Below are 14,973 nucleotides of genomic sequence, written 5' to 3' on the forward strand. Positions count from 1 at the left end.
TGTGGTCTTCAGGGCAATTTCAGACTTCAGTTTATGGATTCCTTGTTTGGGAATGAGTTCCTTAATCTTACCTCAGTTTCAGAAGTGGCAGACAGAGGGACTCTTAAAGTTATTGACATGTCAAGACCCACCACTATGCAGCATGAGGATTATATCATTCTTGATCCTGTCCAGGACTCCGAAGCCCTCAGCTGTTCCTCTGTTAACGATTCTTCGTACCTGTCTGGTGGATCTGTGGACACGGATGTGTTGTCATCAAGTGAGTCAACAAGCTCACGATCTTCTTGGCCTGCTGTCTTTTATGTGCCCAAGTTTTCGTATGATGCTGAATTACAACTTCAGCAGGCAAAAATTGCGTACAATCAGAATGGAACTGCACTTATTCCAGATCCCAAGTTGAAGTCAGCCATCCTTGACGGTTTGGTGCAGGAAATTGTGAAGTATAAAGTGTATGTCAGTGATAAAGAAATGGATCAAGTAGCTCAGAGTCTGATCAAGAAGCATCCCTGTCTAACTGAGACAGGCTCCAACACTGGATTTGGAGGATGGAAGACCAGTTTAAAATATAAACTCTCAAACTATCGCACCCAGCTACGAAAACTGGGCTGCCCAGAGGTGACCGTAAACTCTCTAAAGAACAAACCTGTTGGAAGATGCAGTGCAGCCTTTGGTGTCAAAAAAGCAAAGAGGGGAGAAGTTAACTTTTGCCCAACATACCCACCAGAAGAAACTGAGGAGAGCCTAGAGGCAATGCGGAAAACTTTACTCTTGGACATAAAGAAGAAGAACAACAGAGAGTTGTTGAAATTCAAGATGGAAAAGACTTTTGCCTACAGAAGACATGAAGTTGTTCGTGATGCACCAATGGTAGAAGCTTTCATGGCAAGATGGCCTGCTCTATTTGATGTCCATGAGGTAAAGTTTGACTCATACCGGGAGTTCTTGGAAGAGGTGTTAAGCTAAAATACTTTAGGCACATTTAACCGCCCATTTCTTCAGCATTGGTGATTGTGGCCTTCTTCCTGGTGTTAAACATTTGAAGCTCACTCTTTTGTGCTGATGTTTTCAGATCAATGCTGAGTTTAAAAGAATTACCACAATCCCCCTTCAATCAAAGTTCCTGTCTCAGATGGATCTCCACTTAGACAAGCTGGTGAAGCTGTTCAAAAGAAGAGGAGGACAGCTTGGACAAAGACTGAAAAAAATTGTGGCACAAATGGATAATGTAAGTGATAAAGCCTTAACACAACTATGACCCCTTTTGGACAAAACTTTTAATTGTGGAAAATTGTAAATGTTTTCCAATGATAAATGCTCTCATCTTGTACTACTTGTACATCTGCTTGTTTTTGTTTTAATCTTTACTTTGTCAACTTTATTAGTATGTGTGCCTTTACTTTGAAAGCATTCATGTAAAGTACAGTACTAAAACCTAAAATCAATGAGAAGGGCTGACTGAAGATACTAATCACACAAATTTAATTTCAGTGTGAAGATGTTGATGCTGGACGTGAGTGTGTCATTAAGGGAGTGTGTATCTACATGGGTGAAGATCCTGACAACCTTATCCGGGAGTATGTGGTAAGTACTTGGGGTATTTTATTTTATTTTATTTTATTTTATTTTATTTTATTTTTTTTTGGGGGGGGGTTGACTTTCACCAGTACATCATATTGCTCACTTGCCATGGATTGAGTAACATGACTTCTTTTATTTTATTTATTTATGTATTTTTTACAGGACATGGATGAAGACGCCATCAATGAGCCCATCGAAGACACCACTGTTGGAATTTATCTTCTTAAAGAACAAGCTTCAGCAGATGAACAAGAAGACATTGGAGTTGTCCTTGAAGGCATCAGGGTGGTGAAGAATTTGGATAATGTAGCATTTGCTGTGGTAATGCTATTTGGACTCATGTATGCACTAAACCTTGCCTACCCTGCTGACCTCCGCTACACCTTTGAGGTTTTCCAGAAGGTTTTCATGGAACTGGATGGAGCTAAACTCTCCAACAAAGTTCTTGCTCTCAAAAACCGTCTGTTTCATTGAAGAGTCAAAGACTGCACTTCAGCAATTCTTTACTGAACACAAAACGAAAAACTGCAATGTTATACTGCTGATACTGTTTGTTTGGGGTTTTTTTGTTGTTGTTGTTTTTTCTCATGTGACTGCACTTCAAGGTGACACTTTTTTTTTCTTTTGGTGGTATTGTATATCTTATCCTTAATAGCAGCTTGCTGCCTCTTAGAGTTTTGGAAGACCAATCTAAGCTGAAATTGTTCTATATATGTACAGACTTGATCATTCAAAGCAGCTTGCTGGTTTCTGTCTCTTAAACTCCAGGTAACAGGAGTTGTAGAAATGTTAAATGCAAAAAAAAGTTATATTTGTGTAAGCCTGTTTGTTCATGGATGCTTTTTGATTCTTTTTCCAAGTAGGCTTAATTTAGTTTCAAACTTTAATTGTGAAATTAAATACAAATATGTGTAAGATGACAGGATCATTAATAAGCACTTATTTGTAGCTTTCTTGTATTGCTGCTAAGGTCAGTTTTGAGGGGAAATATTTACAAATGTTTTAAATCTTTCTTTCAGTTATATCTGCAGGCAATCTCTAAAACTGTGTAACAAGTTTATATGCTTGCTGTTTTCACTGCTGTTAAAATAAAGGTGAACTTTTCAGCACTCACATTTTTTTTTGCCTTTTTTGTCAATAACATTTAGTTTATATTTACATTATTATATTGTACACAGGCAAGAAACCAAGGACTGAATTTTTATGAAGTTGACTTAAAATAATTAAGTAGGATTTAAAGCCACAATTTGTGTTGCAGGAACATAATTATAATGCCTTTATGTTACACAATTTCATTAAGTACCACTCACAATCAAAAATACGTTGGTGTTAAACTTTAAAATGTATCAACATTACGTAATACATTGATATTTTGGTAACAGATAAACAGTATGTACATCGAACATGATTTTTTTTTAAAAATCTGATGTGAATGAAATACTTTGGCTTTACAAGTAATTATTACTTGTTGGAAAGTGGAAAATTAAGTCAGTCATACTTATTCATATTATGTGGGACCGATGTACACAATAAAATCAAGTAAATTGAAAGAACTTTTTTTTTCAGTGTAGGGAGCCTAAAACTGACATCAAACAACAACAATACAAGACACAAAAAACCAGGTAGAAGTCCCGGGACCATGACATGCAGGTGGTTACATATGGTTAAAATGATTCAAATGCAGTAAGTATGCACGTTTCTCATATCAGTATAGTCCATAACTGGATTATTGTCTGTAGCCCACATGATTAAACACTTTAGTTACATAAAACATGTGAGTTTAGATTTTATCTACTGTATAGCCTGTATAGGAAATTAATATGTAGCCCAATAAGTATAAAATCCAGAAAGCTACACAACATGGGGCGGTTCATTTACAAACACAGGTCTAACTTGAGTTTCACACAGTTTTTATTAGAACACAATCAAATTGTTAAATGCTTAAAGTACACAAAATGTCAGAAATCTGCACCGTCATGAACAGAAATTTAAAGCTAATTTTTCGTGATTTGTTGATTAACCCTCCGAGGTCTAAATCCCACGTTGTGCACATCAACATCACAGATTTGTACAAATAAAGTTTATAACAAAGACATGTTAAATATTAAGCTCTGGAAACAGCTTGGTTGTTGTTGTTTGGAACATGTTGTTTTGTTGCCATAGCGATGCCTCCAGGGAAAAATTAGGGAGCAGAGCAAGAATGAGACCATATTAGTGGATATATGTTTGATAACTTTGCCTAACAACCATAAAGAAATGTTTTATATTTTGTGTGTTATTGAGCTTTAATCCTGCATGAAGGCCAAGATGAATCTCTTAGAGTAGAACTTTACAGGAACTATTAGAATAAATAAAAATAATAACACATTGACTGCTTTAGTCTTTTAGATTCACTTCTGTCTGTTTTTTTTGTCTCCATTTAAAAGATATCAAACTCTGAGCAAACAACTTGATGTAAAAAGAATCTCTGCACATTCCGCAGTCTTTGCTGCTAAAGTGACATCACAGCATTTAAGCATGTTTTGAATGAAAACATCAGCATATGAACACAAAACTGAAGAGACACTGCAACCGTATGAAAGCAGACCACTATTTAGTGACATTTCGACGTTTCCCTGAGGATTAACTGCTCTGTAATTTACCAAGAACTAAAGTAAGCTCAAATTTCAGTTTATAAACTTAAGATCATTTACTTAAATATATAAAGCCGGATTTTCCTGCTTGCCAGGACAGTATTTATGTACTTTACATTGTGCAAGACTAGACTATATTTTCCATCATAGAGAGGATGATGTGGATCTATTATTCAGGAAAACAAATGAAGACATAACTATTTGTCAGCTGATGTAATATTTGACAAATTATACATAAATTAGAAAATGTTCTTAATCATATCTGAGTAACAGAAGCTCTTTTTAACACGATTATTTCTGAGATTACTTTGTTCATTTAGGAAAATAGAGAAGACTTTTGTTCTCAAACAAACTATTAGAATTTCTGAGAAACTGAGGCTGCGTCCACATGTACACGGCTGTTTTTGAAAGCGCAGCTTTGTCTCTGCATTTGGGCCTTTCGTCCACACCTAAACAGCAGATTGAGTCACTGAAAGGTGAGATTTTTAAAAACTCCTGCCAGGGTGGAGATTTTTGAAAACGACGTTTTTGTGTTTAGGTGTGGACGAGGAAAACGGACATTTACTCAGGCAATGTCAAAAGTGTGCGCCGCTGTTGACGCTGTGGCCACGTTAGTGTTTACATGAGATCAATTTCTACAATGGCGGATGTAGACAACATACTGTGTCTGTTAATCTTAGTATCTGCAGTTTTTACACACTTACATATACACACACAGTTACTTTGCCTCCATTTAGAAACACAGAGGCATCAGAGTGCGCATCAGACGTGGATTCTACATTCAACACAGTCGGTTTGGAATAAATGTCATTTAAAAAAATGACATTTATGTACGCTGTATGCATTTTGTCCATTCCAAAGTTGTGAGTCTGTTCCAGCCAAAAAGCTGTCTTTAGTTATTAACATTTGAAACGATGAAGGCAAGTGAAAGTAACACAAAATTAGCTGCTTTTCCAGAAAAAGACAAAAACTTTTCAGAAGTACGTAAGGTTTTGTGAGGTTTTCCCACCCAGGCTTCTAGACTTCTGATTGGCCAACATTTCTACACGGTTAAGATTTGGCGTGTTCTTGACAGCGTTTCACTTTGTTTTTAGCGTTTACATGTGGAAGGAGATATTTTTTCAAAACTGCACATGTGGACTGGATTTTTTTTAAACGAAAAAGGAAAACGTGCGTTTTCAAACATAGGCGTGTACGTTCGGACGCAGCCTAAAGTCATCACAAAAAAAGCAAATTCTCTGAACATTCTGAGTTGAGGTTTACTGATCATTGTTGTTTTGTGTTCCTTGTAGTCAAAATGAGTGGAAGAGGAGATGGATCACAAAATAACCGTAATGGTAAGCACATGTGCTCAGTCTTGAAATTGATGAAAAACAGATTTTCAGCAGATAGTTATGAATGCTAATTAAAAGATTAAATGATCTTGCAGGCCGACAGGTTAACCCACAAAGGTTTTCAAGTGGAGATCAGGAACATGCTAACCGACCAGCTAACCAACCAGCTAACGAAGATATTGGTGGACTCCGGGGCTTCGTGGTCGATCGTTATCGTGCTCTCCGTGATATTTGTCGGAGGCTGGATGCGCTAATAGCTTCAGTATTGAATCAATATGACGATTACCTTTACGATGACTATGTCAATTACAACAATGTCAACATTCAAAATAATAATGTGAGGGACAATAATGCCAATGCTGACAACAATGAACAGCATGAGGATCATAATGCTGTTGTTGTCGGTGGCATTGAAAATGAGGATTCTGATGAGGCATTTGAAGACTGTGAGGATGTTCACCAGTACATCCCAGAAGAGGACCCTCAGCCAGGTGTTTCCAGGAGGAGGTCTAGAGAGATGGATGAAGAAGATGTGGAACCAAACAAAAGAATCAGATGGAGCGAGGAGTTTTCTGATGATGACTCTGACTTCTTCTCTGCTTGCGACACTGATAGCGAGGGCTGTCCTCATGTTGGTAATATTACCGATGAGGACATCAATCAGCAGGTAACAGAAGAAGAAGCACAGCCTGGTGGATCCACGAAAAGGTCCAGAGAGGAAGATGTTGACGAAGAAGGTCGTAATAGCAAAAAATCCAGGCTTGCACACTCTGATTCGGGGACCAGCTCAACTGTGTACGACCACTCTGAGAGCAGCAGTGATGAACTTTTTGAAGATGCGCACGAAGAGCTTGACAACCATGAAGCTGGAGGCTCGAGGAAGCGTTCCCGAGAGGATTTTGAGGAAGAAGAGGAATACTTGCCTGTGTGCAAATTTCGGAGGTGTTCAACTGAGTCCACCAGCAGCAGTGATGAAGACTAAGACTATTTCGACGGGTTTCTTCAGTATCCTTTTAGTAGGCTGATGGGCTACTCAGGTGACCCTGAATCCTCCATGCTGCAATAAGCTGGGCATACACTGTGCTGCGATTTTTTTCAGTCGCGTTATTCAGCTCCTGCTCAAACTTTACGATTGACTCGCAGGGGTGAGAAGTTTGTGCCGTGGCTTGTGTCCAGATCACACGCCGCACCGCCGTTCTACTCCGTCTTTTCACTCTCATTTCTGCGTTTGCGCGTGCGCATTGTGAGACGCTGTGACACCCTCGGGACGACCGACAGGATTTCAAACAGGTTTGATTTTCTTACGAGCAAACGATTGATGATCGGGAGCTGGTCGTGAGGCGTTAATCGCTTCTCGTTACCCCATGTAGACGATGCACGACACACGATCAAGGCCAAACTCGGGACGACCCCCAAAACGGTCGCACGACTGAAAAATCGGCTCAAAATGGGCCAAAAATTGCACAGTGTATGCCCAGCATTAGGCTGCCGGGGGATTCCCATGATCCACTGGGTGCTTCTTCTTCGCCCACTATGTTTAATAGGCCTCTCTGCACTGAATGGTACTTGTTATTAACCTCTGGTTCTCTTCCACAGCATGTCTTTATCCTGTTTTACTTGCCCCTCCCCAACCGGTCGCAGCAGATGGCCGCCCCTCCCTGAGCCTGGTTCTGCTGGAGGTTTCTTCCTGTTAAAAGGGAGTTTTTCCTTCCCACTGTCGCCAAAGTGCTTGCTCATAGGGGGTCATATGATTGTTGGGGTTTTCTTTGTAAGTATACCTTACAATATAAAGCGCCTTGAGGTGACTGTTGCTGTCATTTGGCGCTCTATAAATAAAATTGTAAAGCGCTTTGAGGGGTCCCGAAAAGCGCTATATAAATGCAATCCATCATTATTATTATTATTATTATTAAAATTGAATTAAAAATTGAATAGATGTCACTGTGATGATTTCTTCCCTCCATAGAAAGCTTAGACCCAAATGCAGATTCAATGCACATGGTTAAACTATTTATGAGACTTTGTTTAAAGCGAGGGAATGGAGAACGTGGCTCGAGCTAGGAGTGTCAGCAGAGAGCAGGAACCAGAGGAAAAGCTATCGAGAGACTGAACACCTGGCTCCTGATGGGAACAATCCAACGGGAATTCTGCAACAGAGGGAGAAGAAGTTGAAGTTGAAAGATTTACGCTGTGTCACATGAAAATATTCCTTTGCAGCATTTGATTGAAAATAATTACTTTGATTCCATCACATCTTAAAATAATAGTGCTGGACGGGTAAGGGAGTTTGAGGGTAGGATGAGTATGTTGGCAGAGGAGACCTAAACACAGGGAAAACAAGGTTAAACACAGGGAAGGAGCAAGCCAGAACTGGAGCAGAGGTGAAGCCTAGTTACCACTGGAGATGGCAGAACAAACTGGCGAGGAGTAGCAGGCAGCGCTGGTTTAAGAAGCCCTTCTGCTGATTGTTTGCAGATGAGGCCCAGGTGAGATGCTGGAAACTCCACCTCTGAAGTGTGGACACAGTATCCCGATTCCACGTGGAAAAGCCCCTCAGACACTTCCATGGTGCATGAGAAGAAGGATGAGAAAGCATTCATTGTCCATCCATCCGTCCGTCAGCGTAATGCCTGAAGGTTTATTCAGATGTAAATATATTACATTTTTAAATAAAGATCATCAGTGTTTTTAATGACACTGCATTTCATTCACGTGTCTCTATTGGACAGTGTTGTAGAAGTCACAGAAGACAGGAATCAGTTCCAGCTTGGCCTGACGTTTGATCACTAGTGTCCTGTTTTGTATTTGAGAAAAGAGACATACGACTGAAGGTCCATAGTGCGTCAAAACAATGATTTTATTAAAACACATATATGTGGTGAAGATGGGCTCTGCAAAACATCAGCCTCGATCTCCCCAGAACAGTACACGGGTGTGATATTTATACATATGATGACAAGTAATATGCGTCACCGCAGATGCATGTTCCAGTAACTCCAGCCTGGACATATTCTAAAAAAGAACAGTTACTTCCTCTCCCACCCACCAGATGCTTCCTGTTATTCCACTCTCTGGGCTTATCAGAACTAAACTGTCACGTATGCAGGTAAACAACTTTTGGAGTCAGTTTCTAAATACTGTATATTCAGGCAAACTGTGTGTCTGTGTTAACCTTAGTGCATGACCTCCCTCTGCGTCATCTGTTACCAGGCAAACTTCAATGCAGCAAGCTGCTGAATGCACACACACAGGCCTATACAACATGTATCATATGTGGTAAATTGTACTGTAAGCATGTAGGCAACCTTTCAATAGCTGTGCTTTGCTCCATAGATCAGTCGAACTCGCGTCGGCTGTAGCTTCAAACCATTAATTAACTTGACCGAGCTTCAACTCTTTAATAAGCACAAAAAGGCAATATGTGTGTATATAAGATTATTATGTAATTATACTAACACCTGAAATACAGACTTTAATATAACATCAACAGTTTCAATAAATGTTTCAATGAAATGATAATGATAAATCATAAATGATGCAACAGTAATAATAATGATTATGAATAGTAACAGTAAAATAATATTTCATCCCGACACTAGTGATGTGCGATACCACTGATTTCCTTTCCGATCCGATACCAAGTAAAATTCAGGGTGGTATCGACGGTACTGATCCGATACTTTGTACAAAAACTTTACTCTTTTATTGTATCTCAAATTATAGCGTCATAATCATTACAGGACATCAGATTACTTGTTCTTATCACTTAATAATGCAGAATTCATCATATAGAAATACAAAACCTGAAGTTGTGCGCTATTTGAACACCTTGCCTGCCTGCAGCACTAAAGGACTCCGTGAGAGACGTCTGTCTCGCCCTAGCAGCACCTGTCCTTCTCCTCCTCTTCAGTTCGCCTCAACATACGCTCGTCATATTCTGTGATATGATTTACTCTGAGGTGTTTGACAAGGTTGGTGGTGTTGCCACAACACCTCACTTTCTTGCCACATGTATCGCAAACCACGTCTCGGCTGTTTGTGGATGTAAAATACGTGCACACATGACTCCAGTTACGCTCAGCCATTGTTGTGAGTGCGCACGCCAGAGGCTGCCACACATTTATACAGCCGTATTTCACACATGACTATAAAAGGCGGACGAGGGAGTAGTTCTTTCCAATGTAGACAATCCGAATGATAGTTTCTTTCCACTGTGTTCCTGTTTATGAAAAACTACAATTTTACCCAAAATGATTAAAATATCGATATTTTAATGTGGAAACCTTCTGTTTCCACATCTGGACTTTCTGTTGCTGCTGTGAAACTTTCTTTGAAGTGGCTCATCAAAGTTGTAATTGATAATCAATTCCCGCACAATGTGAGAATCCAATCAATTTGCTTATCAGGGGAAAGGTGTGATTTTTTTTAGGACACAGGAGCCTAACATTAACCGGTTTAATCTTAGCTTATTTCCATAAGAAGAAAAACATAGTGAGAAAGAGATCACCAAAATATACATGTACAAATGTGAAATGGTCATATGTAGTGTGAAAGAGCTATTTGACATCTTTAACCTCCTAGGACCTGCCGTCCACATATGTGGACATCGCATTTTGGTTTATTTAGACCAAAATACTCAATTTTGCTCTACAAGGGCCTGATATCCATTTACGGGGACATTATACTGCTACAGTTCTATCAAAATTTTAAATCAATATCTTCACATGTGGCTTCGATTTTCCATAAAAACAAAAATAAGGTAAAAAAAATAATAATCAGGTAATTCTTTGTTTTTACATTCATTGGACCCAATCAGCCCAAATATCAAAGACAAATTAAAAATGCATGCTGTGGAAGAGTTTGGGTCTTAGGAGGTGTTGTGGAAATTTTAATTACCAAAGCCTGCAGACACGATGAGTTGTAACAACACCTTTATTTCAGCTATCTTATGCATAAGGAGGGACGTCAGTCAGGGGGCACTGAAAGTCGTCTCTGACAATGAACAGTTCAGGTCCCTTTTATACACAGTCGCAGAACAAAAGGCTTTTACAGTTGCAGTTCACACCTTGGCTCTAAACAGAAAGACTCTCTATCACCTGTGTGAATCTCCCCCACTCTGGGGTCAAAGCCTTCCTGTGTGAGCTTCCGTATCCTGGGAGACATTCACCAGTTTCTCACCGTCTGTTTCCCAGCGTGAATGAGGTGTGAACCAGGCATACTAAACTAAGTAACATGAAAGCAAGACAATACATTAAAGGACAATACACTAAAGAGAAATCCCACAACAGAGGTTAAATTCAAAGTAATGTATAAATCCACTTCCATAAAACATGAAAAGGCGGAGCAGCGATGCCCATCTCAGCCAGTGTATGATGGTGGGGCAAGATGGCAGCTTCCACAACATGACGCCAGCTCCTATGTATTTTTAGTAGATAAATGATACGTTTATGACAATGTATCAATTTGTTGGAAGATGTAATTACACCTTAATTATGTAATTAGAAGCAAAAATGATTCTTTTTTTAATCAAATCACCTCAAAAAATTACTGTACTTAATTTCTAATTGATTCTTTACCTCTAAAAGGGGTGGCTGTGGCTCAGGAGGTGGAGCAGCTCATCTACTAATCAGATGGTTTTTGGGTGGATCCCTGGCTGCTCCAGACTGCATGCTAACTGTCCTTGGGCAAGACATTAACCCCAAGTCACTCTCTGATGCATTCATCAGAGTGTGAATGTGTGTGAATGTTAGATAGAAAGCACAGAAAAAGGGCTTCTATGAACAGGTGTGAATGAGGCAACCTGTATAGAGCGCTTTGAATGTTCAGGTAGAGTAGAAAAGCACTGTAAAAATTTCTCTGTGTTGATTTCTTTTAGTTGGATCACTTGTGCCTGAAGATGAGCCTGCATGGCTTGTTCTCGTGACTCTGAAGGATATCACAGAACTCGTCGTGTCCCCTGTGCATAGTGATGACTCTCTGGCTTTTTTGGAAAGCAAAATTATAGAGCACAGACAGCGATACCAGGCACTGTTTCCTGATGTTAAGCTACCACCAAAACACCATTATTTGGAGCACTATCCACAGATGATTAGGTTTTTTGGTCCAGTTGTTTGGCTGTGGACAATGCGTTTCGAGGCCAAACACAGCTTTTTCAAGCAGGTCATCAGACACACAAGCTGCTTTAAGAATGTGCCTCTCTCCTTAGCCTCAAAGCATCAGATGATAATAGCTTACCATCTAAGCTCCCCATCTCTTGGCAAGTCTGAACTAGAGGTCTCGGCTGTATCAACTTTTCCAGTGGATTTGCTTAAAGAGGAGATGGCTAGAGTCATTAGGCAAACATTCCCTGACATTCTAGAGATAAACCTTGCACAGTGTGTGACAATAAAGGGCAGAACTTATAGGAAGGGAATGGTACTGGCCCACAGGGCAGCTGGTGGGTTGCCAGAATTCTGTGAAATAAACCACATCTGCATTGTAAACCAGAGCATATTCTACATTGTCAGAGAGCTTGGTGGCTGGTACAGGGAGCACTACAGAGTTTTTGAGCTCAACCCAGTATCTGCAAGAATATTCACTCTTGTTTCACTCCGTGAACTCCTTGACACTTATCCACTGGTTGACTACAAGATCGGATCAGTCCGCATGGTGACTTTAAAAAGGCATATAGAAATAAAAGGTGTGCAAATATTTGTAATGAGTTCAGTCACATGTATTTCACTAGATACATTCTATCTTTCTTTTTTTTTTATATATCTGACCTTTTATAACCGACTGATATGTATGGATAACTGTATGAAGACTAAACTGAAATTATTCTTTCTGGGTGTCTGATGTATTTTTTTTTTTTGTCTACAGAATAGCTGCTTGAAATGGGGACCCCTGTGATCCTAAAGATCATCTTGACTGATGGAACCTGTCAAAGGCTCACTCTCTCCATTGGACCACCTGAATCAATTGAGGATCTCATTGTTGAAGTCAAGAGACAGTGTGGTCTTCAGGGCAATTTCAGACTTCAGTTTATGGATTCCTTGTTTGGGAATGAGTTCCTTAATCTTACCTCAGTTTCAGAAGTGGCAGACAGAGGGACTCTTAAAGTTATTGACATGTCAAGACCCACCACTATGCAGCATGAGGATTATATCATTCTTGATCCTGTCCAGGACTCCGAAGCCCTCAGCTGTTCCTCTGTTAACGATTCTTCGTACCTGTCTGGTGGATCTGTGGACACGGATGTGTTGTCATCAAGTGAGTCAACAAGCTCACGATCTTCTTGGCCTGCTGTCTTTTATGTGCCCAAGTTTTCGTATGATGCTGAATTACAACTTCAGCAGGCAAAAATTGCGTACAATCAGAATGGAACTGCACTTATTCCAGATCCCAAGTTGAAGTCAGCCATCCTTGACGGTTTGGTGCAGGAAATTGTGAAGTATAAAGTGTATGTCAGTGATAAAGAAATGGATCAAGTAGCTCAGAGTCTGATCAAGAAGCATCCCTGTCTAACTGAGACAGGCTCCAACACTGGATTTGGAGGATGGAAGACCAGTTTAAAATATAAACTCTCAAACTATCGCACCCAGCTACGAAAACTGGGCTGCCCAGAGGTGACTGTAAACTCTCTAAAGAACAAACCTGTTGGAAGATGCAGTGCAGCCTTTGGTGTCAAAAAAGCAAAGAGGGGAGAAGTTAACTTTTGCCCAACATACCCACCAGAAGAAACTGAGGAGAGCCTAGAGGCAATGCGGAAAACTTTACTCTTGGACATAAAGAAGAAGAACAACAGAGAGTTGTTGAAATTCAAGATGGAAAAGACTTTTGCCTACAGAAGACATGAAGTTGTTCGTGATGCACCAATGGTAGAAGCTTTCATGGCAAGATGGCCTGCTCTATTTGATGTCCATGAGGTAAAGTTTGACTCATACCGGGAGTTCTTGGAAGAGGTGTTAAGCTAAAATACTTTAGGCACATTTAACCGCCCATTTCTTCAGCATTGGTGATTGTGGCCTTCTTCCTGGTGTTAAACATTTGAAGCTCACTCTTTTGTGCTGATGTTTTCAGATCAATGCTGAGTTTAAAAGAATTACCACAATCCCCCTTCAATCAAAGTTCCTGTCTCAGATGGATCTCCACTTAGACAACCTGGTGAAGCTGTTCAAAAGAAGAGGAGGACAGCTTGGACAAAGACTGAAAAAAATTGTGGCACAAATGGATAATGTAAGTGATAAAGCCTTAACACAACTATGACCCCTTTTGGACAAAACTTTTAATTGTGGAAAATTGTAAATGTTTTCCAATGATAAATGCTCTCATCTTGTACTACTTGTACATCTGCTTGTTTTTGTTTTAATCTTTACTTTGTCAACTTTATTAGTATGTGTGCCTTTACTTTGAAAGCATTCATGTAAAGTACAGTACTAAAACCTAAAATCAATGAGAAGGGCTGACTGAAGATACTAATCACACAAATTTAATTTCAGTGTGAAGATGTTGATGCTGGACGTGAGTGTGTCATTAAGGGAGTGTGTATCTACATGGGTGAAGATCCTGACAACCTTATCCGGGAGTATGTGGTAAGTACTTGGGGTATTTTATTTTATTTTATTTATTTATTTTATTTTTTTTTTGGGGGGGGTTGACTTTCACCAGTACATCATATTGCTCACTTGCCATGGATTGAGTAACATGACTTCTTTTATTTTATTTATTTATGTATTTTTTACAGGACATGGATGAAGACGCCATCAATGAGGCCATTGAAGACACCACTGTTGGAATTTATCTTCTTAAAGAACAAGCTTCAGCAGATGAACAAGAAGACATTGGAGTTGTCCTTGAAGGCATCAGGGTGGTGAAGAATTTGGATAATGTAGCATTTGCTGTGGTAATGCTATTTGGACTCATGTATGCACTAAACCTTGCCTACCCTGCTGACCTCCGCTACACCTTTGAGGTTTTCCAGAAGGTTTTCATGGAACTGGATGGAGCTAAACTCTCCAACAAAGTTCTTGCTCTCAAAAACCGTCTGTTTCATTGAAGAGTCAAAGACTGCACTTCAGCAATTCTTTACTGAACACAAAACGAAAAACTGCAATGTTATACTGCTGATACTGTTTGTTTGGGGTTTTTTTGTTGTTGTTGTTTTTTCTCATGTGACTGCACTTCAAGGTGACACTTTTTTTTTCTTTTGGTGGTATTGTATATCTTATCCTTAATAGCAGCTTGCTGCCTCTTAGAGTTTTGGAAGACCAATCTAAGCTGAAATTGTTCTATATATGTACAGACTTGATCATTCAAAGCAGCTTGCTGGTTTCTGTCTCTTAAACTCCAGGTAACAGGAGTTGTAGAAATGTTAAATGCAAAAAAAAGTTATATTTGTGTAAGCCTGTTTGTTCATGGATGCTTTTTGATTCTTTTTCCAAGTAGGCTTA

The 14,973-nt window shown here is 39.6% G+C and overlaps 3 protein-coding genes across 4 annotated transcripts; all 3 read left to right on the top strand.

The window, feature by feature from the left end:
* Positions 1-333: 333 nt before the first annotated feature.
* LOC146384508 (uncharacterized) lies at positions 334-2,077 on the top strand. Its single transcript, XM_084932633.1, has 4 exons — positions 334-915; positions 1,070-1,225; positions 1,489-1,581; positions 1,741-2,077. The coding sequence occupies exons 1-4, from the start codon at positions 469-471 to the stop codon at positions 2,050-2,052; spliced, it is 1,008 nt and encodes a 335-aa protein (XP_084788759.1). The 5' UTR covers positions 334-468; the 3' UTR covers positions 2,053-2,077.
* Positions 2,078-3,068: 991 nt separating this feature from the next.
* On the top strand, positions 3,069-7,429 carry LOC146384509 (uncharacterized). Of its 2 annotated transcripts, XM_084936490.1 has the most exons (3): positions 3,069-4,231; positions 5,504-5,548; positions 5,641-7,429. In XM_084936490.1, exons 2-3 carry the CDS (start codon positions 5,509-5,511, stop codon positions 6,525-6,527), a joined length of 927 nt encoding a protein of 308 aa, XP_084792616.1. In that variant the 5' UTR covers positions 3,069-4,231; positions 5,504-5,508; the 3' UTR covers positions 6,528-7,429. The 2 variants fall into 2 exon arrangements, with proteins under 2 accessions (XP_084792616.1, XP_084792615.1); XM_084936489.1 differs by lacking the exon at positions 3,069-4,231 and having other exon boundaries at positions 5,149-5,548.
* Positions 7,430-12,877: 5,448 nt separating this feature from the next.
* LOC146384510 (uncharacterized) lies at positions 12,878-14,604 on the top strand. Its single transcript, XM_084932635.1, has 4 exons — positions 12,878-13,449; positions 13,604-13,759; positions 14,023-14,115; positions 14,268-14,604. Exons 1-4 carry the CDS (start codon positions 13,003-13,005, stop codon positions 14,577-14,579), a joined length of 1,008 nt encoding a protein of 335 aa, XP_084788761.1. The 5' UTR covers positions 12,878-13,002; the 3' UTR covers positions 14,580-14,604.
* Positions 14,605-14,973: the final 369 nt, after the last annotated feature.

This window comes from Perissodus microlepis, chromosome 7, assembly GCF_051167445.1.
Source record: "Perissodus microlepis isolate ML-2025 ecotype Zambia chromosome 7, ASM5116744v1, whole genome shotgun sequence".
Lineage (NCBI taxonomy): Eukaryota > Metazoa > Chordata > Actinopteri > Cichliformes > Cichlidae > Perissodus > Perissodus microlepis.